At 40.6% G+C, this 27,712-nt stretch overlaps 1 protein-coding gene across 2 annotated transcripts; it reads left to right on the plus strand.

Annotated features, from left to right (window-relative positions):
* The first annotated feature begins 1,219 nt into the window (after positions 1-1,219).
* On the plus strand, positions 1,220-27,712 carry reep3b (receptor accessory protein 3b). 2 transcript variants are annotated; one of them, XR_014536107.1, is made up of 9 exons: positions 1,220-1,635; positions 10,385-10,457; positions 20,402-20,478; positions 20,781-20,901; positions 21,797-21,910; positions 22,925-23,078; positions 24,672-25,260; positions 25,531-25,960; positions 26,410-27,712. XR_014536107.1 is itself a non-coding variant. In XM_083557013.1 (8 exons), the coding sequence occupies exons 1-8, from the start codon at positions 1,604-1,606 to the stop codon at positions 26,869-26,871; spliced, it is 792 nt and encodes a 263-aa protein (XP_083413139.1). In that variant the 5' UTR covers positions 1,220-1,603; the 3' UTR covers positions 26,872-27,712. The 2 variants fall into 2 exon arrangements, 1 of the variants encoding a protein (XP_083413139.1); XM_083557013.1 differs by lacking the exon at positions 25,531-25,960 and having other exon boundaries at positions 24,672-24,811; positions 26,791-27,712.

Raw genomic sequence — 27,712 nt, forward strand, 5'->3', positions numbered from 1 at the left:
AAGACCCAGCCTCGACCCATCTTCAATGCACTAACTAAGGGAAGGAGGTTGTTCCCCAAAATCTCGCAATACATGGCCCTGGTCATCCTCTCCTTAATACAGTGCAGTCGCCCTGTCCCATGTGCAGAAAAACACCCCCAAAGCATGATGCTACCACCCGCATGCTTCACAGTAGGGATGGTGTTCTTGGGATGGTACTCATCAATCTTCTTCCTCCAAACACGTTTAGTGGAATTATGACCCAAAAGTTCTATTTTGGTCTCATCTGACCACATGACTTTCTCCCATGACTCCTCTGGATCATCCAAATGGTCATTGGCAAACTTAAGACATGCCTGTACATGTGCTGGTTTAAGCAGGGGAACCTTCCGTGCCATGCATGATTTCAAACCATGACTTCTTAGTGTATTACCAACAGTAACCTTGGAAACGGTGGTCCCAGCTCTTTTCAGGTCAATGACCAGCTCCTCCCATGTAGTTCTGGGCTGATTTCTCACCTTCCTTAGGATCATTGAGACCCCACGAGGTGAGATCTTGCATGGAGCCCCAGTCCGAGGGAGATTGACAGTCATGTTTAGCTTCTTCCATTTTCTAATGATTGCTCCAACAGTGGACCTTTTTTCACCAAGCTGCTTGCCAATTTCCCCATAGCCCTTTCCAGCCTTGTGGAGGTGTACAATTTTGTCTCTAGTGTCTTTGGACAGCTCTTTGGTCTTGGCCATGTTAGTAGTTGGATTCTCACTGATTGTATGGGGTGGACAGGTGTCTTTATGCAGCTAACGACCTCAAACAGGTGCATCTAATTTAGGATAATAAATGTAGTGGAGGTGGACATTTTGAAGGCAGAATAACAGGTCTTTGAGGGTCAGAATTCTAGCTGATAGACAGGTGTTCAAATACTTATTTGCAGCTGTATCATACAAATAAATAGTTTAAAAATCATACATTGTGATTTCTGGATATTTTTTTTTTAGATTATGTCTCTCACAGTGGACATGCACCTATGATGACAATTTCAGACCCCTCCATTATTTCTAAGTGGAAGAACTTGCAAAATAGCAGGGTGTTCAAATACTTATTTTCCTCACTGTACATTGAAAAATAAAGCAGATTTAGTTGACAGGGGAATAACACTGTTTGATGGACAAGGCTTCCAACCAATCGCTATGCAATATTTTTGCGCATACATTTATACCTACCAATCACGTAGCTCCAAAGGCGTGGTCAGTTAAATCAGAAGGGATCGTGAAGTCAGCGCGTGCACCTTGCTGCGCGAGCGTGTTCCGCCCAGAAAAGCGGTGTCGGTTAGGTCGCGCGCTGTGATCCAGCCCAGTTCTGTATACAGGCGCCATATTTGTTCGGTGTTTCCTCCTCCTCGGGAGATGTAGGGATTATTTTTTGTTTGTTATTTTTTTAGAGAACGTATCGCAGGAGCTGAAAGTCACCCGTTGGAGTTCGTTGTAGAAAGTTAAGACCGCGGTGCGTGTTAGCATAGAGCTCGGAGCTAACGGCTTTAGCTTAGCGTAGTCTAGCCTAGCTGGCTGTGGTGGTGTAACCGGGCCGGATTCTGCCTTCTCATGCGCTCCTGCGGCCTGGACGGAACATGGTGTCGTGGATCATCTCGAGGGCCGTGGTGTAAGTCCTGTCTCATTTCAACATTCATACTGTTGTTTTTTTTTTTTTTTTTTTTTTTAATCTTCGCCTCCTCACTAGAAGCTTTTATGTGATCAGTAAAAAAGCCTGAGATCCACCTCCACCTCATTCCTCTATCAGAGACCCGTGCATTCATCTAAAACGAATGGAAACCCTATTTGCCGTCTTGCTAGCCCGAAACAGTGAGCTTGGAAGGAGGTATGAAAAGAAAACCACAAGGCTAGGCTTTGTGCGTACTTTGTTAGCAGTCCTGGGTGTGTTGAGCATTATACAACATTTACATAATCCTGGCGTTTTACTTAACAAATGCCCTGTTAGGTCAGATTACACTTGTGTTAGGTGAAATGTTCCACCAGAACCCAAAACACCTTGCTCTTGAAGGCCATAGAGAGGCATCACAAGACTCTGACTAGTGTGAATGTTACTCATCCCTGTCATGGCAACCCCTGGTATAACTTATTGTTTGTTTCCAGGAACAAGGAGCAATAATGTCCTGGTTGGGGTTAACCCTGTGTGTGTGTGTGTGTGTGTGTGTGTGTGTGTGTGTGTGTTGCACCGGAGTAGATGGATTGTTTATGGCTCATATGGGCGTCAGCTAAATACCATAAATGAATACAGCTTTGTGTTTGTGTGTGTGTGGGAGACAAGACACACTTTTTTAGATTCGTATGTGCTTTTTAAAATCAGGAACTGATGTAAAGTCAGATTGAATTGCTTGCAAGTGTGTAATTAATAACGCATATTTTGTTTGGTTATTTTTGTGCAGAGCGATATGCCTGGGATCTGTACCTTTTATACAGAAGACCTTTGACTAAACCCCACTTTTCTATGGATTTTGTACACGTCTCAGATGTGTTCATGCAAAGATTTTAAGTATGTGAAGTAAATCTTGTTTGCACTGAAATACAAAGTCAATATAGCTCACGGTTGCCAGATTTGCTGCCTCCTCTTCTTCTTCTTATTATTATAAGCACAGGTCGCGGAACTCGCATTATCTTTCTTTTTGATGAACTATGTAAGGCCAATTGCTGCTCTTTCTCCTTTTATACCGTATCTTCGTTTTCCCTCATTTCTCTTCACCTACTCCCTTTTGTATTATAAGTTTACGTCCATATTCATCTGTGTAGATCGAAAGATGGCTTATTTTCTGGTCTGTTTTCCATAGTTTTCTGCTTGCTCGTCTACACTGAGAAGTCTGAAAACGTTGGTCACTACACTGCACATTTCAGGCGTTTATTTTCCGTCTCTTTGGATCGATGAAGTGATTTCGAGGAGCTCTTTAGTTTTGTTTTGTTTTTTACCCCCAGATGGACAGATGAGGAGGTGGAGTAGTTGGCGATCGAAGGGTACAAAGTGACGTTGGTTTTTCAAATAACTGCAGTAGAACATCGTCTCCCGTCTTGTTTGTTTTTATTTCAAGGGGTCACATGATTTATAAAAAAAAAAAAAAAAAAATCCATGGTCTCTGAATAGGTCTGATTTTTGGTGGTCCACACTTCATTACAACATAAAATAACCTTCTGCTTTATCCACTTGGAGAGAGCACTGAATATAAGTGACGCCTCTGTACAGAAGCTTAGAAATAAATATGCACTTGCAGATTAATCCGGATTAGAGCAGACGTATCGCCTGAGGGATGTGCAGACAGTCTTTACAGATGTCTTGTTGCGGTCAAAGATTTTATTATAAGGGGTCCAATCACAGTGTGTGTGCTGCTTTTTGTAGTGCAAATATACATTATCTAGTGTTTTTGGTTGCGTCCCTTCAAGTCTGAATGTAATTTACTTAAAACTCTCAGGCTGGTTTTGGTGCTCATGCTATTGTTTTTTACAGATACAGATTTTCCCCCAACAGTATCCTTCTGTCATTTTGGACTGGTTTCGTGTCAAACGAGTCGTAAAGTCATATGTTTGCGTTGTCCCGAACGTACGCTCCTCTTCTCGTTCGATGTTTAAACGGTGGTGCCAAACAAGAACAGGACCGATGGCATTGTTTCCACTCTGAATCATTGAAGGTGCTCATCAGCTCAAACTCGAACTTCTAACTGCATTACCTTTTGTTTCCTTCCTTTTGTAATGTTCAGTCAGACCTGTTTCTTGCGATGCATTGGCTGGAAATGCCAGCTCCCCAAATGCTCCAGGACATTTGTATGACAAAATCAATGTTTTTTTATAAAGCAGCGTTATACAAGAGGTTTTGAAAGAAGGCTTGAAGCATATTCTGTGTGTAGTTGATGACCAGGAGTGAAACTTGAAGTTTGTTTGCTGGTTCCTTTACGCTTTGCAAAAACACATTCAGGTTAAGCAACACTTTTTTGCGCCATCGACTCCCACTCAGCGCAACAAAGTTTTGCATGTTTCCAACCTCTCTTCCCGCACACTCTCCGAATAGTACCTTTTATTACAGACATCCACTTGTTTAGCATGCAGGATTCCCAATTAAGACATAGCCTATAATGTGACTTATGCCTAGCCATGTGTGTTGTAAAGAAATGTAAAGCGGGGGTAGAGCTCTGCTTTCTTTTGTTACTCTTTTGCCTTTTTATGGGGAAGAAACAGGTCCAGGTTTGTGAGCTGAACCAGATGTTGGAGCAGAGGCACTTTGGCTCTAGTAGCTTCACTTCGTTACAAGCCTCCATCTGGCTTAGGTTGAGTGGGTGGAGCACTCCAGTGTTTCTTAGCAGGAAACTCTGAGTTGACCTAAAACAGAAAGTCAAGGTCCATCTAACAGGCGTATTTTTTCAGCTGCACACGGTGAGGTTGTGTTCTGAAATCGTTTCAACAAGTCGCAGGGTAGGATCTGTTTCTTCCCGAGCCGAGACTCCAGAGAGAAAAGCTCGTCCGTCTCGCTGGGAACGAACCGGCAATGTGAGGCGCATTTGTTTATCTGGAAGTCTTTTGTGACTTAACACCAGTCACTGACACACATTTAAAAAAAACATTAATAAGAGAGGACAGAATTGCTTGGTGGACAGGAACATTGTCACGCTGGAACATGTTTGAGCCTCCGAGTTCCAGTGAATGGAAAATTCGCATCACTCCAACTTTGTGTTAACTGTTTGAGGAAGAAACACATATGGCTGGAAAAGTCCAGTGTCCAGTACATTTCTCTATATAGTGTATATAAACACAGGTATAGGAGCGTATAACGTTTAATATAATGGTTGTTTAATGGACTTTTCATGGTGTGCATGTCCATGTTGATTGTCACTCCATAAAGGAACACAATGATTTAGGCAAATGTCTTCATTTTGCCAATCATAAATTGCTTAGAAGTAAAATAAAATATATCTGTTCAGATACGGCTTGTCAGACTTCCACTGAAATCACGGTTCTGTATATAGAAAATGTATGCGTGTCTTTGTCTCTTATTTTTATTATTTGTCTTTGTCTACATATTTTTTAAAACTTTATAAAAAAAAAAAACAACAACTATTGTTTGTTATTTAAAACAACAATTTTTGTTTACAAAAATATTTCTGCAAAACACAGTAATCTACGCTTTTCTGTTTATATGCAAACATTGCGAGAACCTCGGTGGGATCCTTCTCTGAGGGAACAGCTCGGTGTGTCTCCCAAATTACTTAAAGCCACATTTCACTTGGACCACTGCTAAACACTCTCATTAGCTGGGAACTGTCTGGACCTGATCTCTGGCTGTGATGTTGCTAAAATCGCACTGGAAATCTTGAAGCAAAAACAAGTCGTCTTTCCTGTGTGGGTAGTTTTTGTACTCCATCCTTTATACTGCTGTTTTTGTCTGCTGTATCTTCATTGTGTAACAATCAACTGTAGCTGTAGACATGACCAATTTAAGGAAAACTCAAAGTGCTTTAGTAAGTAAGATTGTGATGAACTGCAAGAACAGCTTCATGCAACAAAGGTGAAACTTGGTTCTGCTGAATAGATGTTTTCTCTCTCGGTGTTTCTTCCATAGATGTTGAATTAGGTTAAGATTTGGTCACTGTGAAGACTGTTTTTTTTATTTGTGTTTTTAAAAAAAAAAATTTTTTTATATATATAAAAAATACAGTGAGCCCTCATGAACCTGTGAATGAGGATGGGGTCATCCCAGAAGAGACCACTCCAATGTCAGGATAGAAATGCTTGAACAACCGGGAATAGAAACCAACAAACTAAATACCACCCTACCAGCTTTTCCTTTTCATTTTACTCATGTCATCCTGTTTAGTCTACAACTTCCTGTAGCTCTTCCTCAGTTTAGAATCGACCACTCTCTGTTTGGACCATGTTCATTTTCATTTCTCTTTCTTTAGCCAGCCTCTGTGGAATGTAGGGTTATACACCCTTTGTTGTTAGTTTTCCATTTCATTCCACTTCATGCTCAATCCCATTTACACCAGAAATCACGGAACAAGCACAACGCCTTCTCAATTCTCACCTGAAGCGACTCTCTCTTTTACAGATATTGTATTGAACTTTCCCTGCTTTCTCATAGGGCTGGAGGATTCATTATTGATATTGTGATTTATTACGATCATGTTACACTTTTGCAAGGACTTGCCTGCGACTATTGCCAGATGTCTGTTTTTATAAAGTAAAGTTAGTGGCTGGTTGGATGCTACAGCTCTTTAAAAATGTTAAAATGTACAAGGGATGTACAGGTTTCATAATGTTGATAGAGAAATTGTGCTTGCAGACTCTTAGCATATGGAACAAGATGTACAGATAAATATAAATAATGAAGATTTCTGATCTGTATCGCTCTCTTACTTTCTTGCTGATTTCTTCAGCTGGAAGCGCAAATGTTCTGTCATTATTAGTCTTAGAATCAGATGCCTATGTGCAACCACAAAGATGCTGATGTTTTTTTTATTTAATACACTTTTCTGGCCACAAGCTTAAGAAAATAGAAGCCTGCTATGACTTTCACCCTGACTGACTCTCCTCATGTCTGTGAATCAGTTCAACCTGTATAACATTTGTATTATTGAAGGCTCATCCGTAATTCAGGCCATGAAAGGCTTGGGATGATTTGAAGACAGTATCAGGAATCACAGATAGACAAGGCGATAGTTGGAATGTATAAAGAGACAGCAAAAAGATCAAACCCGCCAGGAAACATGCTGTCTGCAGCTTCAAGATTTACAAAAAAATATACGTGTCTTGTTTGCTTTTTTTTTTTTTTGTTGTTGCTAGTTTTATATCCTGTATGAACTTTAATAACCTGGCAGAGCAGAGCAGCCAAACATTTTTCTCCCATGTATCTTAGTTTTACTTGCCTGGACTCGTCATACAGATAAAGAAACACGCGTATCCACTTTCAAACCATGAACAGAAATTTAAAGTACGCTATATAGAGTAATATGTGTATATATAATTTAATATATGTAATATAATCATTAATTTCTTAATATTTATTTTGTCCTTAACATTCTTATCATCTCCATATTATAACTTAATGGGGGGTTACAAACTTTTCTGGTTTTCCCGTGTTAATGTCCAGCGAAGTGGCTTTTGCCCCTTTATCACATTTGAAAAGCCATGTGTTTCTATGTCCTGTACACGCTCTCTCGCTCTCTCGCTCTCTCGCTCTCTCTCTCTCTCTCTCTCTCTCTCTCTCTCTCTCTCTCTTTCTCTTTCTCTCTCTCGCTCTCTCTCTCTGTTTTAACTGTAAACACAGAGATGGCGAACGAGCAGAGCGATGATGAGAATCACTCAGCATGATGAGAATGTACCGAAGAGTAAACATTTGGCTAAAGTTGCTCTTTTAGCTGCGAAGGTTGCATTGCTCCACCAATTGTAACTGCTCGGAGATGAGTATTATATGTAGGTAATGAACGTTGCGGTCCTTTCGTGTAAAACCATGTGATAGTTTTTGTAACACAAGCTGTGTTTAATGACTGAACTAATCAAATCTTACCTTCATGTAAACAATAAAACTATGGGCTGAATAATGCCATGGGTTAGGGTTAAAAGGATGGCATTACTGTCTTTGTTCTGCCCGACAGAGCCACAATAATCCATCATGGGTCTCTGTGAGCTCACGTATGTGCAAGAGGGTTGATAGCATAGGCAGCAGGTGTGGCTGGATTCACATTTCATTGTAGTATTTAACCTCATAGCGTTTTTGTGTAGTTATACTCCGGATGGATTCTAAAGATTTATGTTGCTATGGTAACACTCGGTCTAAATGCTCATTAGATGCATTTGGTCCACATACATGCATACGAAGAGAAAAGCATTTGCAACTGAAACGACGTCATTCATTTTGACAACACTTTTGCTCAGTTTTGAACGTGGTCAGTGAACAAAAATGAAATTAAAAGTCGAAATGTGTCGCCACATATCTTTTGTGAGATCAGAAAACGCTTGGGTAGCAGTGTGTTGCTAATAACCTCTCTTTGTTCAGATGCCATGCAGATGGAATAAATTCTCATTGAAAGCTGATTAGGTCAATAGTCAAATGAATGAAATGCCCGCTATTAACCCCAGGAACCATATTAAAGGAAGTTGCAGTTATCCGAACCTTCAAAATGCAGCGTAGCTGGTTGGAAGTGTGTGCGTGCGTGTGTGCCCGCGCTGGAAACCAAACACCGTTGAAAGGATCCCTGCGGCTCTGCTGTTTCTATAGTAACAGCAAAATAAACCGCTGCCAAGGTGAATCTGTGGATGTGGGCCATGAAACAGACGACGGGGGAAGTGTTTTTTCTTTTTCTCTGTCTCTCTCGTTTTCTCCTCCTTATTCGCCTCTGAGCTTGGTGCATTCGCTCCAGTGAGTGCCAAAAGGTCTTACAGGCAGTTTGGAAAACATCTATTTCATAATGCATAATCACGGCTCCTCGCGTTCTGTTCTGCTATTTCATCATGAGGCTGTTCGGGCTAATTTCGCCCACAGCGGCTTGACAGTATGAAGCAGTTTCATCAGAAACACAAGCAAGCCTTTATGCCCAGAAGCTTGTTGTAATAAATTCATTTGAATATATTTATAACTGGCAGGATTTCATTAGAATTGGACCACATGGATTTTCTTACACTACAGCGTGTGTAAAGGTCCATGGAGCGCTGAGGTTCACCAGGTCTTTTGCATCTAATTACACTGAGTCATTTCATGTATATCTGACAGGCTAGTGTTTGTAGACCACTCCGATCAGCCAGGTATATTTCTGGTAGTGGTCAAGCACACATTCGACATCTTCCGAGATTAACATTAGGCCAGCGTATCCGTTTTTTTTTTTTTTTTATCTATCATCTTCCATACCTCACCTTTATTCAAACTATTGTTATTAACATGTTCATGTTTACGCTAATCGTTTCAATCAAGTTCAGTGTTTGCGCTTATGCCAAGGAAAGCATAGGGATGCACCAGAATAGAGTCTGGGATGATGGCTGATGTTAGATGACTAGCAGAAAAGGAAGGAAATCCCATTTACAGAGTTTATTCTATTTTTATCAAAAGCCCCACTGTCTGTCTTCTGACTCTCACTATTTAGTCCACCACTGCATGCATAAAAAATCCTCTGCTTAACCCAGATGTGTTTTTCAAACAGACTAAAATAGTGTGCTTGTAGGGGTTTATGCTCATTCAGCCACAAGGCTGTTAAAGTCAGGTACTGATGTAGCAGGCCACTCATGATCTTCTACTCCACCTAAAGCATATCTTCCTAGATGTTATACAACGGTGTGCTTTGAACTTTGTGGTAACAGTTTGGGGATGAAACCGTTATGGCTGAACAAGTCACGTGTCCCAATACTTTTGACCATATAGTGTAGATTGGATTTTTTTGGATGGTATTTAATTGTGGTGACTTTTCCAAGATTCTGTTACAAGTATGAAGTGTACTGATCATGCTGCTAATGATGATGATGATTAAGTAATAGTTAATGAGGCTCTGCACAGTTCTAATCTAAAATATATAAGTGTAAAATGTAGATACTAGTAATGAAGTGTGTGTGTGTGTGTGTGTGTGTGTGTGTGGTAACAGAACACCTGGTAAGTTTTGTCCAACATGCTGCTCTGTTTTTCCTTTGCTGTAGATCGTAACATTGGTGGCGTTACTGCAATTTTGTGATCCAACAAAAGGCATCACAAATATTTTTATTTTTTATGTGAGCTTGTTTCTGTTGTAATTATCATTTCTGAATTTCTGTATAGACCCATCTGTAATTAACATTCCCCATTCAGCTATAATATGCCCCTTTAGAAGATGTTTTGTGGACGCAGCTTTAAGGGGCAGGGTGGGGCAGAGGGGCCGGACCCACAATCTTTTTGGAAGATTTCACAGCGGGTTATTCCACAGGCTCCGCCGCAAAACTTGGCTGAGTGGAAGGCAATAAATGAGACTCGGCTGAGGAGCTGCAGTCTTCACATGAAAGTCTGGCCCTGAGCCCGTCTGTTCTTTTGCGTGGATCTGATCTCTGATCAGCTCAACCAATTCTGAGCCACAGGCTGAACCACATTAGCTGGAGCTTATGCTACATGTTAGGCATTTTACATGATTATTCTAGATTCTTTGTCTTTTGTCTTTTCTCTCCTTCTCACGCTCTCTAGTTTTTTTAAGCTGCTTTCAGCAGAGAGGTGAGAAGGAGCTTGTTGTTTATCTTGCGAACGCAGTGAGTGGGAGGAATTCAGTGGGTGGCTCTCAATAGCACAGGACACACAAAGCGGCTGGCTGAAGGGATCACTTAGTGTAAACATAACTATCACTTGCACTTCTGACAGGCAATTCATCATGCGAAGAAACTAATATATTTTTCTTTTTTCTTCTCAGGCTGCTGTTCGGAACCCTGTACCCAGCGTACTACTCGTACAAAGCGGTGAAAACCAAAAATGTCAAAGAATATGTAAGTAAATGCACATATTGCGAGTCACAATGACTCGCCTGAACACATGCTGGTCTGTCCTGTAAAGTACGAATCGATTCTTCGTTGCCTTCTTTGCTGGTTATATTGGTCTTTCATAAAACATTATATGAAAGGAACCAAAAAAAAGTCAGAAAACCCTGCCAGAAAGGGTTGTATGACAGGTCGGTTGCTCCCAAAACTTTCGCTCATTGGCCAGACCCACATCACACAGCATGCTTGTTCACGTCCTGCAGTTTCATCGATCCCGAGTTCAATCAGTTGCAATCGAACCGTGCTAGAGCGTGATTGCTGTGTTCTCAACCGCACAAACGATCCAGAAAATATTGGTGGGAGGAAAAAAGTTCTAGGATTCATTTCAATCCCATAATAGCTTGTTCCAGCATGGCAATGCTCCTGCACGCTAAGGTTGTTATGGATGAAGTCCAAAAGAGCCCTGACCTAAACCCCAATGAACAATTTTAGGAAAAACTGGTTATTTTGCCCAACATCAGCACCTGAACTAATGGCTAAATGTCAACAAATCCCCACAGCCACACTCCAAAATCTGGTGGAACATCTTTCAAGAAGAGTGGCGGTAATGAGGTCTAAATCTGGAATAACCCATACAGGTGTGATGGACGGATGTCCACATACTTTTGGCTGTGTAGTGTAAAAACTACCTGTGCTGACTTCATGGTTTGTTTTGTACCAGTATTTATCTGAGAAGCATGTTCTTTCAGTTATGTTTCTGTGCAAGCCCACGCATGTGTGAGGGTGTGTGAGGGCGGCAGCCTGCAGGCCCGATTCAGATTAACATTCACATGCTGTGATGCTGATTTGCGTCAGGAGTCTTCTGTGCGTAAACACAACAGCGTTTTCGGAAAACAATGCCCGAGCTCGCTCACACACACACACACACACATGCTGACAAGCAGCTGGATTTATTAATGTTCTAAGCAGTTCTTTTTTTAATGTACTTTGATGATTTAGTGTGCATACATTTAACCTGACTTATTGCACTTGTTTGAATTTCTTTTGGCTCTCATTTGTTTGTGGTCATTGGAATATTACTGCCCTGAATATATTCAAATGAGTATAAACAAAACATTTGTGCACTGTGCTTGTGATGGATGTTCGGGGATAATCAGCATTTACATATACGGAGAAATAACTGAGCATTGATGTCTTTCTTTTGATCATACATAACACCCTGGTTCAACATAACAAAATGCTTTGACATGGTTTCTGAAATATCCCGCAAGTAGAAATGGACCATATGACGAATCCAAAACCGCTAGATTGATTTCACTTCCACACAGATTGGCTCTGTTGAACTTTTGGTCACTTGTGGCTGCACCATGGTCGAGCTCTCCGCACATTAGTGAGCAAAGGAGCATTGTTGTTCTGGAACAGGTCTCCTAGTTCAAGTGAAGGGAACATTTTATTCTACCTCATCCAAAGACGACATCTACAAATGTCTTTGTAGTAACAGTTTGGTAAAGAACTACTTCACTGGAAAAGTCTGATGTCTGAATACTTTTGGCCATGTAGTGTATTCATGAATGAGTAATGATTCATACTTATATAGTATATGATTATCTCTCTCTCTCTCTCTCTCTCTCTCTCTCTCTCTCTCTCTCTCTCTCATTTTGTATATTTTCTCGAAGTACTATACTATAGAATAATACTTGAATATATTCAATAATATATATTGTATGGCCGTACAGATTTACTGTCCTCCAAAAATACCAAGAAATTACCAAAAATACCTCTACATACAGCCATTTGTGTCAATAGCTGGGAGCAAAAGTGAATACACCCTAAGTGAACCTGTGTCCAAAGTGTCAATATTTAAGTTTAAGTGCCACTGTTCTCCAGCACTGCCTTAATCCTCCTGGGTATGGAATTCACCAGAGCTGTACAGGTTGTAGTTGGGTTCCTCTTCCATTCCTCCATAATGACATCACAGAGCTGCTGGATGTTAGACACATGGCGCTTCTTCACCTTCTCCTTGAGGTGCTAAAAAAATTTAATGTCTGGAGACATACTTGGTCACTCTATCACCTTCAGCTTCCTTAGCAAGGCAGTTGTCATTATGTTGACAAAATGCTGCTACCGAAAGGAGGGCATCATGAGCCAAACAAGTTTATCTTAGTCCCATCAGACCACAGGACATGGGTCCAGTGATTCATGCTCTTGGACAGGACAACGGCCTGCAAACAAACTTGTTGCAGTTTGCTGCGTATGGTCCGAGCACTGGCAAGCGGACCTCTAAAGCAATGCTTCAGCACTCATGTCTCTGTATTTTGAAGCAGCTTCTGCACATGGCACTCAGCTCGAGGACTCTACTTCTTTGATGGACCCTTGCGAGCTCTGTTCCGAGTGGAACCCGTGTTAGAAAACCTCTGTATGACCCCGGCCACTGTACTGTAACTCAGTTTCAGTATGTTACCAATCTTATTATAACCAAGGCATTTTTGTGGAGATCCACAATTCTAATTCTCAAATCCTCAGATATATATTCAAGTTTCATTTTTATAGTGTTGTCCCTTGAAAAGATATACTAAAATGGTTGCTTAAATGTGAGATGTACTAACTTTTGTAATCTATCTGTCTGCCTGTCTGTCTTCTGTCTGTCCATGTGATATAAATGAATGAATGCTTTGTTATTAATTTAGACATAGAGATTTAGTGCAGCTGCAGACCACAAACTACAGTCACAGGCTGTTACTACCAGTGTGAATAATTTTTACACACAAATTTGATTATAGATGGAACACTGAAAACAGTAAAATGAAGATATTTACTGATTCATGACTTTTGCCTCACTGCCAGAAAGAACTTGTTGCTGTCTAGGGGGTTAATGTTTGATTTGGATTTACACAAATAATCTCTTGTGGAAAGAGGTTGCCTGAGGGTGTCTCGGGTTTTATTCGCTTTTGTTTTGCACCAGCTTTATCTCTATGCTTTACGGCTATATCGAGGCTGCTGGTGTCACTATGGGAATAGTCCTAGTAACGCAGCAATTACCTTTTTGGATTGTTTTTCTCTCGTTGCTGTTGTCTCTGTTGCTCTTAGTTTTTCTGAGGTTACTGGTATGCGTTATCGCAGGGATTTGGAGGATATCCTCCAGTGAATTAGACCAGCGTTTTTGCAAGTTTTTTGGCTACAGTACATCCCTTCACTGAGCATTCAGATCAACTAGTAAGACTGTAAGGGAAAGAAATTTAAGCATAAAGGAAGATATTATCCATGTATTTTGAGTCAGTCATGCAAAACCCTTTTATGTATTCAATGCGAAATCTGTGGTTGCTTTGTTTCGTGAAAAAAGTGCTTATTTTGCCCATTAGCTGTTATTGATTTGTCTTCTGTATCAAGCAATTTATTAATTATGCTTTAAATATTACATAATTCCTGTGCAATATTGATTTCCCCCCCTTTTGCTTACAGTTTATTAATGGTGCACTTCGATTCACTTTGATTCTCAGAATATTTTAAACAAAATTTAAAGGGAAAATATTAAAAGTAAAAACCTCACCGTGCATTATAATTAGTTTTACTTGTACTTACTTTGTACTAGAGGTCGCCTGGTTGCTCGGACGGGCAATTAATTGGGCCGTTTTTTTTACATTATCATTATTGGCCGATATAATAGGCAGGTGCCTCTGACACATCAAACTGTGTGTACATTCTGCGCACAAGTAAGGCAACATAACTCTCCCATACCAGCAGGTGGGAATAGTGTGTTTTAGCGCCCCAAAAGGGAAACCGGAAGAGCTAAAACTGTACATGAAGCAAGCAGTGTTTACACCTCCCGCGATCGTTACTATCGGATCCATGTAACTTTTTTCAATCACGTCTGCTGAGTTGCAAAGATAAGAGCAAGAATTTTTCTTGCTTTTTTCTCATGAGCTCATTTTATAAGATAAATAGCCAATCTGAGTTTTCTTTCTGCACCGCTGATTCGTCATACAGAAACTACAAAAAAAAGCTGGACCAAACAAAACCTAGTAACAAGTTCACTGATTGAAAAGGCATTTATTGTTTAATAAAGGTTTACTTTAAGCGTTTTTTTTTTTTCTATCATATCTTGTTAATTAACTGTAAGATTTTATGAGATGAAGGGGAGGGGGGAAAAAAAGAAAATTCGGCCAGGCATATCATCCAAAATAATCGGCATCATATATCCCCCATCGGCTGCCTTAATTTCAAAATATCAGCATTGGCGTCTCCTAGAGAAAAATTCCACATCGGCTGACCTTTACTTTATACTTAACATTTTGATAATTTGAGAACATTTCAGTGATTTAAACTGAATGAACTGAGGCATTATTTTGATTGATCTATAGAGCTACAAAGTCAGCTAAAATTTCCATCCTTTGCACCCAACATGTTTGAAATCTGTGGAAGAGTACTTTATAAGGGTTACAAGATTATTGTATAACCCCGTTATGCTTGTGGCTCATTGTAACCCCAGAGTTATTTATATGCTTTAATGGGATGTGCTGAATTGGACCTCTGCTGTTTAAACAGTGCAGTTACATCAAATGCGTAGTTAGTTGAATACTTTCATACCCAGTGTGCGTTGCATATTTTTACGATGCACATTACACCCCTACAATTGACCTTTTAAAAAATACACAGTAATCGATTACTTCATCACAGACAGATCAAAAGGCTGAAAAGTGAGTATTTCCTTTAACAGTACTGGTGGTCAGAGTAATATCAACTGTGCAGCTAGGAACTGCTTGCTGGCAGTGGCGGTTGTGAAGGTGGATCTTAAGTGATTCCACTGTGATGCATAAATACATTTCCAACATAATCCCAGACAAGCTGTCGAATAGCCACAAGGCCACAGATCAAAAAGCATATTTAATCCATTTCTATTCATCATATTCCCTTAGTGTTATTTGCTCATCTATCTTTTTATTCAGGAGAACAAGGCTGCTTATTTGGTCAATTTATTATTATTATTTTTTTTTATATATAAGCACCCTCTCCTGTTCCAAATTTGTAAGAATGTGGCATGTTCCAGCAATGTAACATAACTGAAGTAAACAGAACTTGATGTTCTAACAATGTAATATTTAGAGGTGATTAAATTATATTGCACAAGCAAACATCTCATTCCCTGTTTAATTCCCCTGTATGGAAATGTGATGCATTTCATTATAAAGCTCTGAAATCGATTTGATTGTATGAGTAGTCATAATTGCATTTACTTATATTAAAAAAGTCTGTTTTGTTAGTTTTTTCTTCCCTCTAAATACATTTCGCAGCTTCTCCAATTATCCCTAAAACACCAAACACCATTATCACTCTAAAGCGCATGCGTGCGCACGGGGGTTTCTTTCAAATTGGTGGAAATGATGTACGTTTTTACTACTTTTATATAATATATATATCTCCATCCTTGAGCGAGAGCGGAGCCTGCGCCTACTTAAATGCTGAGCTCAGCTGGATTTCGGAGCTCAACTGTGCTCCTCTGTGATCCTGCTGCATGTGAGCTTAATTACAGCCAAACTAAAAAAGTCCCATGTTTTTAAAAATAAAAAGTTTCTTTCCACTCAAGGTTTTTCTGGGACACAAAAAACATTGTGCAAGCTTGTTGTCAGCGAGGGGGCATGTGCTCAGTCTTGCTGAATGAGCTTGAAAATTGGATATGAATGCTCATAGTGATGCTCTGATTCACTCTACAGTTTGTGTTTTTGTTTTGGTTACGACTCTAAACAATATACAGGTGGCTCAAGCACATCGCTGAATGGTGAAGCTAAGAGGGAAAAGCTTGCGCCGTGTCCAGATTGCAAGACAATCCGGGTTTAATTAGAATATTTTTTTAACTGAGGATTAGAAGTAATTTAGACTTGTCACATTTGTTTAGTGACACTCATATATTTACCTCAGGTGCTTTCCATTTCTTCTGATCATCCTTGAGATGGTTCTACACCTTCATTTGAGTCCAGCTGTGTTTGAATGTACTGATTGGACTTGATTAGGAAAGCCACACACCTGTCTATATAAGACCTTCCAGATCACAATGCATGTCAGAGCAAATGAGAATCATGAGGTCAAAGGAACTGCCTGAAGAGCTCAGAGACAGAATTGTGGCAAGGCACAGATCTGGCCAAGGTTACAAAAAGATTTCTGCTGCACTTAAGGTTCCTAAGAGCACAGTGGCCTTCATAATCCTCAAATGGAAGACGTTTGGGACGACCAGAACCATTCCTAGAGCTGGCCGTCCGGCCAAACTGAGCTATCGGGGGAGAAGAGCCTTGGTGAGAGAGGTAAAGAAGAACCCAAAGATCACTGTGGCTGAGCTCCAGAGATGCAGTCAGGAGATGGGAGAAAGTTGTAGAAAGTCAACCATCACTGCAGCCCTCCACCAGTCGGGGCTTTATGGCAGAGTGGCCCGACGGAAGCCTCTCCTCAGTGTAAGACACCTGAAAGCCCGCATGGAGTTTGCTAAAAAACACCTGAAGGACTCCAAGATGGTGAGAAATAAGATTCTCTGGTCTGATGAGACCAAAATAGAACTTTTTGGCCTTAATTCTAAGCGGTATGTGTGGAGAAAACCAGGCACTGCTCATCACCTGTCCAATACAGTCCCAACAGTGAAGCATGGTGGTGGCAGCATCAAGCTGTGGGGGTGTTTTTCAGCTGCAGGGACAGGACGACTGGTTGCAATTGAGGGAAAGATGAATGCGGCTAAGTACAGGGATATCCTGGACAAAAACCTTCTCCAGAGTGCTCTGGACCTCAGACTGGGCCGAAGGTTTACCTTCCAACAAGACAATGACCCTAAGCACACAGCTAAAATAACGAAGGAGTGGCTTCACAACAACTCCGTGACTGTTCTTGAATGGCCCAGCCAGAGCCCTGACTTAAACCCAATTGAGCATCTCTGGAGAGACCTAAAAATGTCTGTCCACCAACGTTTACCATCCAACCTGACAGAACTGGAGAGGATCTGCAAGGAGGAATGGCAGAGGATCCCCAAATCCAGGTGTGAATGACTTGTTGCATCTTTCCCAAAAAGACTCCTGGCTGTATTAGATCAAAAGGCGGCTTCTACTAAATACTGAGCAAAGGGTCTGAATACTTAGGACCATGTGATATTTCAGTTTTTCTTTTTTAATAAATCTGCAACAATGTCAACAATTCTGTGTTTTTCTGTCAGTATGGGGTGCTATGTGTACATTCATGAGGAAGAAGAATGAACCTAAATGATTTTAGCAAATGGCTGCAATATAACAGAGTGAAAAATTTAAGGGGGTCTGAATACTTTCCGTACCCACTGTATATCTCATATATACAGTACAGACCAAAAGTTTGGACACACCTTCTCATTCAAAGAGTTTTCTTTATTTTCATGACTATGAAAATTGTAGATTCACACTGAAGGCATCAAAACTATGAATTAACACATGTGGAATTATATATGGAATTATATACATAACAAAAAAGAAGCCCCCACCCAAAGAAAACAAATATTATTAGCTTTGTGTTGCCTCACTTCACCAGTGTCATGCATTAAATGCAAATTTACAGAAGAGAAAACGCCCAATTTCAGGGTACAGATGTTTATGCCATTCCCTAAAATGTTGTGTTCAAATGGAACGGAGACCGAATTTAACTGCCACTGGAAAACAGAATAAAGAGCATTCGACCACAAAAGCAATTTTTTTTTTTTTGCAACTCCCCAAACATGGCCTGGCTGCGGTCACGCTTGTCTTTCAGAGTAGACTGAATGGCAGACCAGTAATTCAGAGACTCTTCAAATCATGTCCAAAATAGCCCAGACAAATTATGCTTTGTGCTCGGGTGTTGTTTTTTCTTTATTCCTTTTTTTCCTGAAGTTTAACGGCGTTTTAACAGAATCTCAGGCCTTTCGCGATTAAGCTACGTTTTTTCTCATGCATAAGAATATTACTTTGTTTGTCAACACCAAATGATTTCATGATTGTATGGACAGAGTGTAGTGTTTCTACGCTCAGGCTAGCTGCAGAAACAGATTGTTGCTAAGCCTGCTTTTTAGAGGAGCCGTCAGTGCGAGTCCTCAGGCGGGGTTGGACAGGAAAGGAATGCTTGTGTTGGACGGCGGCCCACAGCTGCAGCTCTCGAAGCACTGTTCTCTCACATTTCCCCCTCCTGTAAGGTAGAACACTCTGCTTCTGCTTACATCCTGCATACCTCTGTAATGAAAGCCGGGTAATTGCTGACTGCTGAATGTCCGGAGGATTATAGCGAGTAAAAAAATCCACTTGACCTAATTGAGGTCAATTTTATTGTAGCTGTTAGCAATGACAAGGAGAACCGGCATTATTTTTGTGCTCTTGCATGATGGCGAGCTGATTTTCAGTTGATAGTTTGTCACCGCCACACAACAGCGATTCCCCTGGGCTAATGCAATCCATCGTTCATTCTCAAACCCAGAGCAGGTTCACGAGGAGGTCAGCAATTAAACGCGATGCCGCCTGTCAGGCTTGTGACGCGGCCTGCACATTGATTCGTTTTACTTTGTTCAGCCAAGCTGAAAATATCACCTAATATGCCGGAGAGGCTCAGCCCAAGGCTGGGGGATCACATGATCATCTGCGCTACCTTTTGAAATTGAAATGCTAAGGAGCTCTGTGAAAGCCTGCCGCTGCTCCGAGCCGAGACTAGCTACACGAGGCAGAGCATACAAAACAGGCCCTGTCGCGAGAGAGAGAGAGAGAGAGAGCGCGAGAGAGACACCAAGGGGGAATGACAAGGACGGAGAGAAAATGAGAACGAGAACAGGAATGGAAATTAAAGTCACGGCCGTAATGATTTTCTGTTACACTTCACTGTGTTCCATCTCGTGCCAGGAAGAAACGTGTGATTGGATTTGCGTTAAGAAACCACTCTGCGTGATTAGGCTTCTGCCCACACTGAATGTAAAAGAGCTTGTAAGCAGGCCGGGTTTTTAATATTCTCAAACTTGGACTCTGCTACTATGATGACTGCCATTCTGAGATTTGACAAGTTGTGCATTAATTCAGGTTGTGTTCATATCTTTAGTGATAAACAGCTTTATACACCAACATTTATTTGTACAGTGCATGAGAAATCCCATATTTACTTTCAAGTTATACAAATAAATTTAAAGATATTAACAATGTGATATAATACAGAAAAAAAAAACAATGAATTGCCCTTAGCCAAAGATCATTTAGCCAGTATACAAGGACTGTATGTGCTTTTTGAGCATCACATTTCACAATTTTTCACAATTTGTGCTTCACTCTGCTGGAAAGATGTTCCACTAGATTTTGAGCTTGTGGACATTTGTGTTTATCAGCCACAAGGGTGTTGGTAAAGTCAGGCACTGATGTAGGTGAGGTGAGGAGGTCTGAGGTGCAGTCAGTGTTCACATTCCTCCCAAAGGTGTTCAGTAGGGTTGAGGTCAAAGCTCTTTATAAGCCAGGCCACTTAAGATCTTCTCCAAACCATGTAAACCATATCTTCATAGAGCTCGCTTTGTGCACAGGGGCATTGCCATGCTGGAACAGTTTTGTGTTTCAAAGTTCAAGCGAACGCAACATTAAATTCTACTGCGTCCAAAGACAGCGTATACATTTGTGTGCCTCCAGCATTGTGGTAACAGTTTAAAGAAAAACCACATACGGCAATAAAAGTCAGGTGTTTCAATACTTTTTTGTTTGTACAGTGTAGATCCCGAGGCGAAGCTTTGTGCACCTGAGTCGCACTACTTTAAAATCTCGAACCCACCTAACCATAATTAACCAAATCTTGTGGGTGGGGAAAAAACAGATTGTACCTAATGGGCCTCAAATAAATAAAAAAAACTGCCTGGAAGAAAGTGTGCAGGCTGTTTTGTGTGTGTATTTATTGTTTCAGCATGAATGTGTAATTATGAATCTCTTCCTTATCCTTAACCTATTTGTTTCTCTTCAACGCAGGTCCGCTGGATGATGTACTGGATCGTGTTCGCGCTGTACACTGTAGCGGAAACCATCACAGACCTCAGCGTAGCATGGTAAGACTGACCGCGCACTAATCACACCTATTAACCTCTCTTGCCTCGAACGCTTCATTTGGCTGATTGCATGTGATTGGTGTCAAACCAAACAAACAAGTCTTTGGATTCGGGGATTTGGTGGTGTGCGCCCTGGCTCAAGGCATGCAGGAAGGCAATCTCGGCCTTTAATGAAATTAAGTTGCTTTTTTTAATTTGGGATGTGTGAAATCAGTCTGTTGGAATACGCACTTTAATGCGTGTAATTATTTCGTCTGATTAACAGGATGCAATTTTGTGTGTCTGTATGTCTGTGTATGAAGGTTTCCCCTCTATTATGAAATCAAGATTGCCTGTGTGATCTGGCTCGTGTCTCCCTACACCAGAGGAGCGAGTGTAATCTACAGAAAGATCCTACATCCTCTTCTAACTTCCAAAGAAAGAGTAATTGCGCTTTTAATTCACCCTAATTGCTTACACTGATGGCTTATATCCATTGTATTAGTGTTATCATTTCATATTAGGGTATATTAACGTTATTAGAACTTGGTATCAGTGTGGCTTTCTTTTTTGACATTTTACTTTGAGTTGTCAGTACCTGCGTAGCACGGTGTAGTGTTTTGCACGCTGTACTCTACACAGCATGTATGCAATTAAGTTTTAGCGGTTGCTTCCTGTTGGTGTCAATTAAGGACCATAATTTGACAGTGTTTGCAAATGTAGCTCTGCATCATACTTCTCTAATTACAAATTGTAAGTTTGTCCTTATGCTAATTCACTATATGGACAAAAGGATCGAGACCTGTCTTTTTATTCCTAGCCATATGTGATTCTTTCTCAAACTGTTATACCAAATTTGAAGGCACACAATAGTATAGAATGCCATTGGATGCAGTAACACTACATTTTCCCCCTCACTTAAACTCGGAGACCCAAACGTTTCAGCGTGTACACAAAGCCAACTCCATGAAGATTTGCTTTACATGGGTTAAAGTGGAAGATCTTGATTCCACTACAGAGCTCTGACCTGGTTCCCAATTTGGCCGCTTAAGACTTACGCATCGGTTTGTACTGATGGGTGAACCTCAACCTTGTTCAACACTCTAAAATCTAGTGGAACATTTTCCCAGAAGAGTGGAGGTTATAATAACAGCAACTGGAAACTAAATGTGGAATGGGATGTTCGAAAAAGCACGTACATGTAGTAGCGGCATATTAAATCAGGTTTTAGGACAGTCAGGTTTTCAGCTCACCAAAGATTCATGTCCCAGTTTTCTCTGCTATCTTGTTCTGAATCTACCTGCATGAACCTCTAACCTTTATTTTGTTGTGCTTCAAGGAAATCGATGACTACATTGTTCAGGCTAAAGAGCGCAGCTATGAAACAATGCTTCACTTCGGCAAGCAGGGCTTAAGTATAGCAGCTACTGCAGCTGTCTCTGCAGCTGTCAAGGCAAGTGACGAACTGCATGACCGTGTGCGCGCGTGTGTGTGCGCGTGTGTGTGCGCGCGTGTGTGCGCGCTATAGCTCTTGTTCACCTAGTGTGTTTGTGTAAATGTATCTGGTGATTCTATGGCCATTATTTATGTATATACAGTTTCTCTTTAATATAGAATTTTAGACAGTCAATTATTCCCTTCATATTTATTTCCTTAACTTTTTAGCGCCCTCATTGCAACATAAATCGTAAAGTTTCGTATTTATATATATATATATATATAAAATACACAGGGCCCCAAAATGTAATACAAACAGAATAACCCTGGTAAGCGGACACCAGCCCAAAAATGCTATTTTATGTGTACTGTATTAACATTTTACTTCATTTTATAATCAATAAATTTTATTTTTTCAATATAAAAACAAGTTCCTATAAGTTTTTTGGTCTATCGTGCTATTCGTGAAAATCCCCAAATCGGCATTTATATTATTACAGAAGAGGGAGAAGGGTACTTTTCAAAAGGGGGAAAAAAGGGATAATTCTAAACATTATATTGTTCTCTTCTGATTCAACCTTATTTCACACCTTGTTTATCTTCTCCATTCTGGACCCTAACCCTGGTTTCAATCTTTTTCTCTCTCTCTCTACCTTTTACTGACACACTGTCCTATAGGAACTCTGCCTTCCTGCTATCTCCAGTGGAGGTAATGGTATCCAGTCTACAGCATGGGGGAAAAGGAAATCCTTTATTTCCTTTTTCTTTATAAACTGTTCAAACAGATTCACACATACAGTGTAAACCACTAACGATCTCTCCATCATGGCACACTCTACATCAGCTCATTCATGCGCTCTCACATAATTGCACTAGCAACGGCTCTCCATCACCGTAGCCCATTTAGACGTTTAAAACATTCGTCCACACGCATGCTTGTTAACGTGGTGCTCTTGTAATCGTAATGCAATCATGTCCTGGTCAACAAAGGTCAGCGTGTGATGCTTAATGTTATGTTTGCTCTCTTTAGGGTCAGGGAGCCATCACGGAGAAGCTGAGAAGTTTCAGCATGGCTGACCTCACTCAGATCCCGCAGGATGAAGGGGATGGGGGACAGTTCTCCTCCTACTCCAGTTCCAATCCAGCCAGGAGAGCAATAGTCTCCACTCAGCACGACAGAGTCGGTACGGTAATCTCGGCTTACTGTAAATGGTAATGATTAACATGCTGTTCTCTAATTACTGAATTGAAGTAGCGGGTATTTTTTTTAGCCCATTCATTTTGGTCCCCACACTCGTCTGCCTGGCGGGTTCATTAGTGCCACCTCTGTAGGTGTTAAATATGAAGTGTGTCTTGCTTAACCAAGTCCTAAGCTTGTCTGGCGTTACAGAGTACGATCTCTGCGGAATGTAAACGCCGACAGAGCCTCTCAAAGAGGGTATTTTGACCACATCCAACAAAGCTCATTGTTATCCGCTCCCAGCTCTTTGCAGCAAATAGAAAGGATTCCGCATTCATCTCGAGCGGTAGAGGATAATAAAGCAAAGGCGGCGCTTTCGGAGCAAGAAAGCTTGGCGGTTTGTGCGAATTTATAGCGGTGGAAGGGGGTAGGGAAGGGGGGGGTATTTGTAAGCCGTCATCTGAGCAGAATACCTAATGCACTCTATCTCGGTATGCTAATGCGCTAGTCACATTTGAAATTCCGCCAGCATCCAGGTCATTTTCTTCTCATCTGCGACGGAGCCACAATAAAGCGAGTCACTGCAAAATGTCACCGCCAGAAAGAGAGACGGCCAAGGTTGTGTGCTGATTAAGCGAGCCGCTAATTGTAGGATTCTTTTTTTTTTTTTTTTTTTTCCCCTCATTCAAAAAGATGACCGAGAAGATAAAAGCGGCTGTGTCATTCAGTCAGCGCTCATTAAAAGCCCCGTTTTTGGTGTTTGTAAAGGAATGGGGTCAGCTGAGGGAACACCGTCAAAGTGGCAAGTGGCTCTCTTTGTTCTTTGCTTCAAGCGCTCGTCCTCTTCCCTCCTCCCTTTTCCTTCAATCAGTCACATTCCTCAGTCATATGAGGCCTGAGGTGTTTGTGACCATTCAGACCTGAAGACTAGCACGTCTAATCGGATTAAAGGCCAGAAAATGGAGCACTGCAGAATATAATGGCGTTTTAAATGGTGAGTTACGTATTCGCTTTCATCCACGACACGTTATCTCTTGGCGTGCATCGTCAGCAGATGCTTTTATAATCTGAAGTATTCTTATAACCTCAGTAATTACAGACCTCATGACCAGGCTGTGTATTGCTCAATTATTATTATAAACAATAATAATAATAATAATAATAATAATAAATTGCTATGCAGAATGGTCTCTGCCATAGTCAGAGAAAGTTGTTCTGGTTCACTAATGGAAAACATTTGTTGAGGTCTGCAGTCGAACAAAGGAAGCTCAGAGGTGAGACTCAGGCAGTTGCTGCATCTCTTCTGCCCCCATGTGGTCAAATGTGATGCACAAAAACAGTAAGTTCACTGCCTGCTTGATGGTCTTGCTGTTGGATTTTGAAGGGATGTGTCACAGGCTGTATTGTGGCGAGGTCGCTTGACTGACATGTGCAGCACACTGGCACAGGCTGGTGCTCCAAAGTCTTCAATGCATTCAGGGAGAAAGCTGTGCCAGGACCAGCCTGGGAATTGGACAAAGGATCTCTCATTGTCTCTGGGCCTCTAGGTTCTATATCTGTCCTGTATGCTAATCTGCATATGTATTTCTTCTCTCAGATTACTACGAGGACGCTGAGGAGGACCACCGAGGTGATGACGATAGCGAGACGGTGTTCTCTGAAGACGAAGCCGTAAGTCAGCGCGGCCTCAGGAGATCTCAAAGCACCAAAGTGACGCGCACCAAACTTCGGAAAGACGTGCGTATGCTAAAAATGTTTATTCAAAAGAAATTCACTTGTCCTGCCTTATTCAGAGCCTTAATAGATACAAATATATATATCTTTGTTTTAAAGTGGTGCAGGTGAGATAGAGATAAGAAAGATATAGTGCAGAGAAATCAATTTTCACTTCAATTTTATGTTAAATATGTTTTTTAATCTGAATATGTAATTTTTTATTTTTTTTAAAGAAAGATGAAAATGTATAGCTTTGCCTGCTTTTATGTTTGAATCCTTTTTTTCTTGCAAAAAAAAAAAAAGAATGCAACAGAAAAACAACAGCTGTTGCGCTGTACACAGTCCAGGCCATAAGTATTTGGACAGCAGTGCAATTTTTGTCCATTTGCCTTTTACACCACCACCAGCATTTCTCAGACTTACAAGGTAATTATAGGTATCATGTCAAGTACGCTTTGATTGCGTACTGGGTTTTTTTTGTAGACAATGTAGTGATTATTTTAATACTTTGTTGCAAATCCTTTACAATCAATGACTGTCTGAAGGCTGGTTTCTTGAGATTCTTTGTCTGGCCTTTTCTGCAGCCAGACAGATATTGTTGCAGCTATTGTTTCTCTTTTTTTGCTTTCAGTTTTGTCTCCATAAAATAAAAAGCTTGCTTAAATGGCTTGAGGCTTGGTGACTCACTCACTCACGCCATTAAATAATACATTTTATCTCATTGCATTAAGAAGCTCCAGTATTGCATTTGCTGTATGGTATGGGTCATTATCTGTTTGTATTTTGAGGCGACTTTCTTATCAGCAGTAAACAGTTTGTACTCAAAGTTGATGTGTTAGAAGCAGGAAAAATGGGCAAGACTAATGTCATTGTTAGACGACTGGGTCAGAGCATCTCCAAAGCTGCAGCTCTTGTGGGATGTTCACACTGTGCAGTGTTCAATATCTATCAAAGTGGTTCAAGGAAGGAACAGTGGTGTACCATTGATGGGGTTAAATGTTCGTCAAAGGCTCGTTAATGAACATTGATGCACGTGAGGAGCGAAGGTTGGCCCGTGTGATTCGATTCAACAGACCAGAACTTTAGCTCAAATTGCTGAAGAAGTTAATGGTGTTAATGCTTGAAGGGTCAGGACTGTTTTGGCAGCAAAAGGTGGACCAACACAATACAGTAAAACCCTATTGTATGAGTAAACGAAGATACGAGCGACCTTGCTCGCAAAATTGTACCCTATTTTGCGAGCAAATTTCGAAGGCACGAGCAAACCCACGCTGCCGGTTCCCCACTTCCGGCCGAAGGAAGCACCAGTCGTTTAGTTGATGACGTATCACTCGGTCGCTCTCGTTGTTCAGTGCAGCAAAAACATAACTTTTTTTTAGTGTTATATTTTTATTTCACTAGAAATCTTGCAAAATGTCTGGGGAAAAAGAAAGTAAAAAGAATTACCATTGAAACCAAGAAGGAAAAAGTGGAAAAGTACGAGCGTGGTGTGCGTCTCACACTCGCAGTCAACCACTACCACATGCCGTACGGTAATTTGCGGTGTATTTGTTTGTTAAAATAGGCTACAAATTTTCAAGAACGAATTATGCTCGTTCAACGGTGTTTTACTGTATTAGGCAGGTGGTCATAGTTATTCCTGATCATTGTATAGTGGAACATTTTATCAGTTGATGTTTTACCACCACGCTGGTGTGAATCGCTTTTATTCCACATGGAATGAACACCCTATAAAAACATTATTACCGTTTTCGTTGATTCTATTGTGAATGGCAAGTATCACGTCATAATGTAGAAGTGCTTCCCAGAATCCACAGAAAGGAGGTGCTGTTTTTAATTTAGATAAAAGTATAAAAGTAGAAATTTGCAATTAGAGTAAAAGTAACCAGAATTTCAAGAAACTGTTATTGATTGCAGTAATGTCCTGGTGTGAAGATCTTCAGCGCAGGAAAAATGAGACGATGTAAAGACCATCATTTGTATCTCCGTTTGTGTCGCAGACTCGCTACGGATCTCTGAAAATTAAAGGGAGAAGGAGGCCTGCACTGAACCCCATGACGTATACCAACCCTGACCAGTGACTACTGACTCTGAAGAACTTTATCTACTGAAGCCTTGAGTGTTAATATTCTCCTCTCTTAGTGGCTGTGGGTTTCTTTCATCATCCAGTAGGGTTGTTTTTTTGTTTTTGTTTTTTATGCAGCACAAACACTATTTATTTCTGAACTCCACAGTTAACCAAACGACATGAGCTTTTACGGTCGCCAGAATGTTATAAGAGAAAGAACAGAAGTGTAGTGAGAGATTGTGTGCGTGATGTAGACATTATTGTATGGTGTGGCCTGTCCTGAATTTGATATTCAGTTCGGCTTTCTTTTTAGTATTTTAAATTGTTTTTACTCTTTTCCAAAGTGTTAAAAATGGGTATATACCTTTTTGGAGGTGGGTTTTTTTTGTTTATTTTTATGTATACTTCATAGCATGTGTGTTGTTGTGGTTGTTTTTCAATGCTGCCTTTTATTTGTGAGTTTTGTTCAATTTTTTTTTTCCAAATGCTGATGGCTAAAATCATGGTGATGCCAAAACACTTGAATGCGACCAGACCAAAAGTGTCCGTTATCATTAATGGGAAAGAAATTTTTAAAGACAATGAAAAGATGTAAAAGAAATTATGATGAATATTGCTGTTTATGTAAAAAAAACCAACAACAAAAAAACATTTTTGCACATTTTATTACTTTTCTGTCATTTCAGTGCAGAATGTATTTTTAAACTGGGGAAAGGACCACATGCTGTACCAATGTGATATAATCCACTACATCTGGTGGAGGTGAAATCCTAGTTTAAGGTGTATATGTGCTCAACCAAATGTTCCATTTGAAATCTAATGTCACAGCGTGACTGAATAAACTTTGCGATTGA

Source organism: Silurus aristotelis, assembly GCF_946808225.1.
Source record: "Silurus aristotelis genome assembly, chromosome: 12".
Taxonomy (NCBI): domain Eukaryota; kingdom Metazoa; phylum Chordata; class Actinopteri; order Siluriformes; family Siluridae; genus Silurus; species Silurus aristotelis.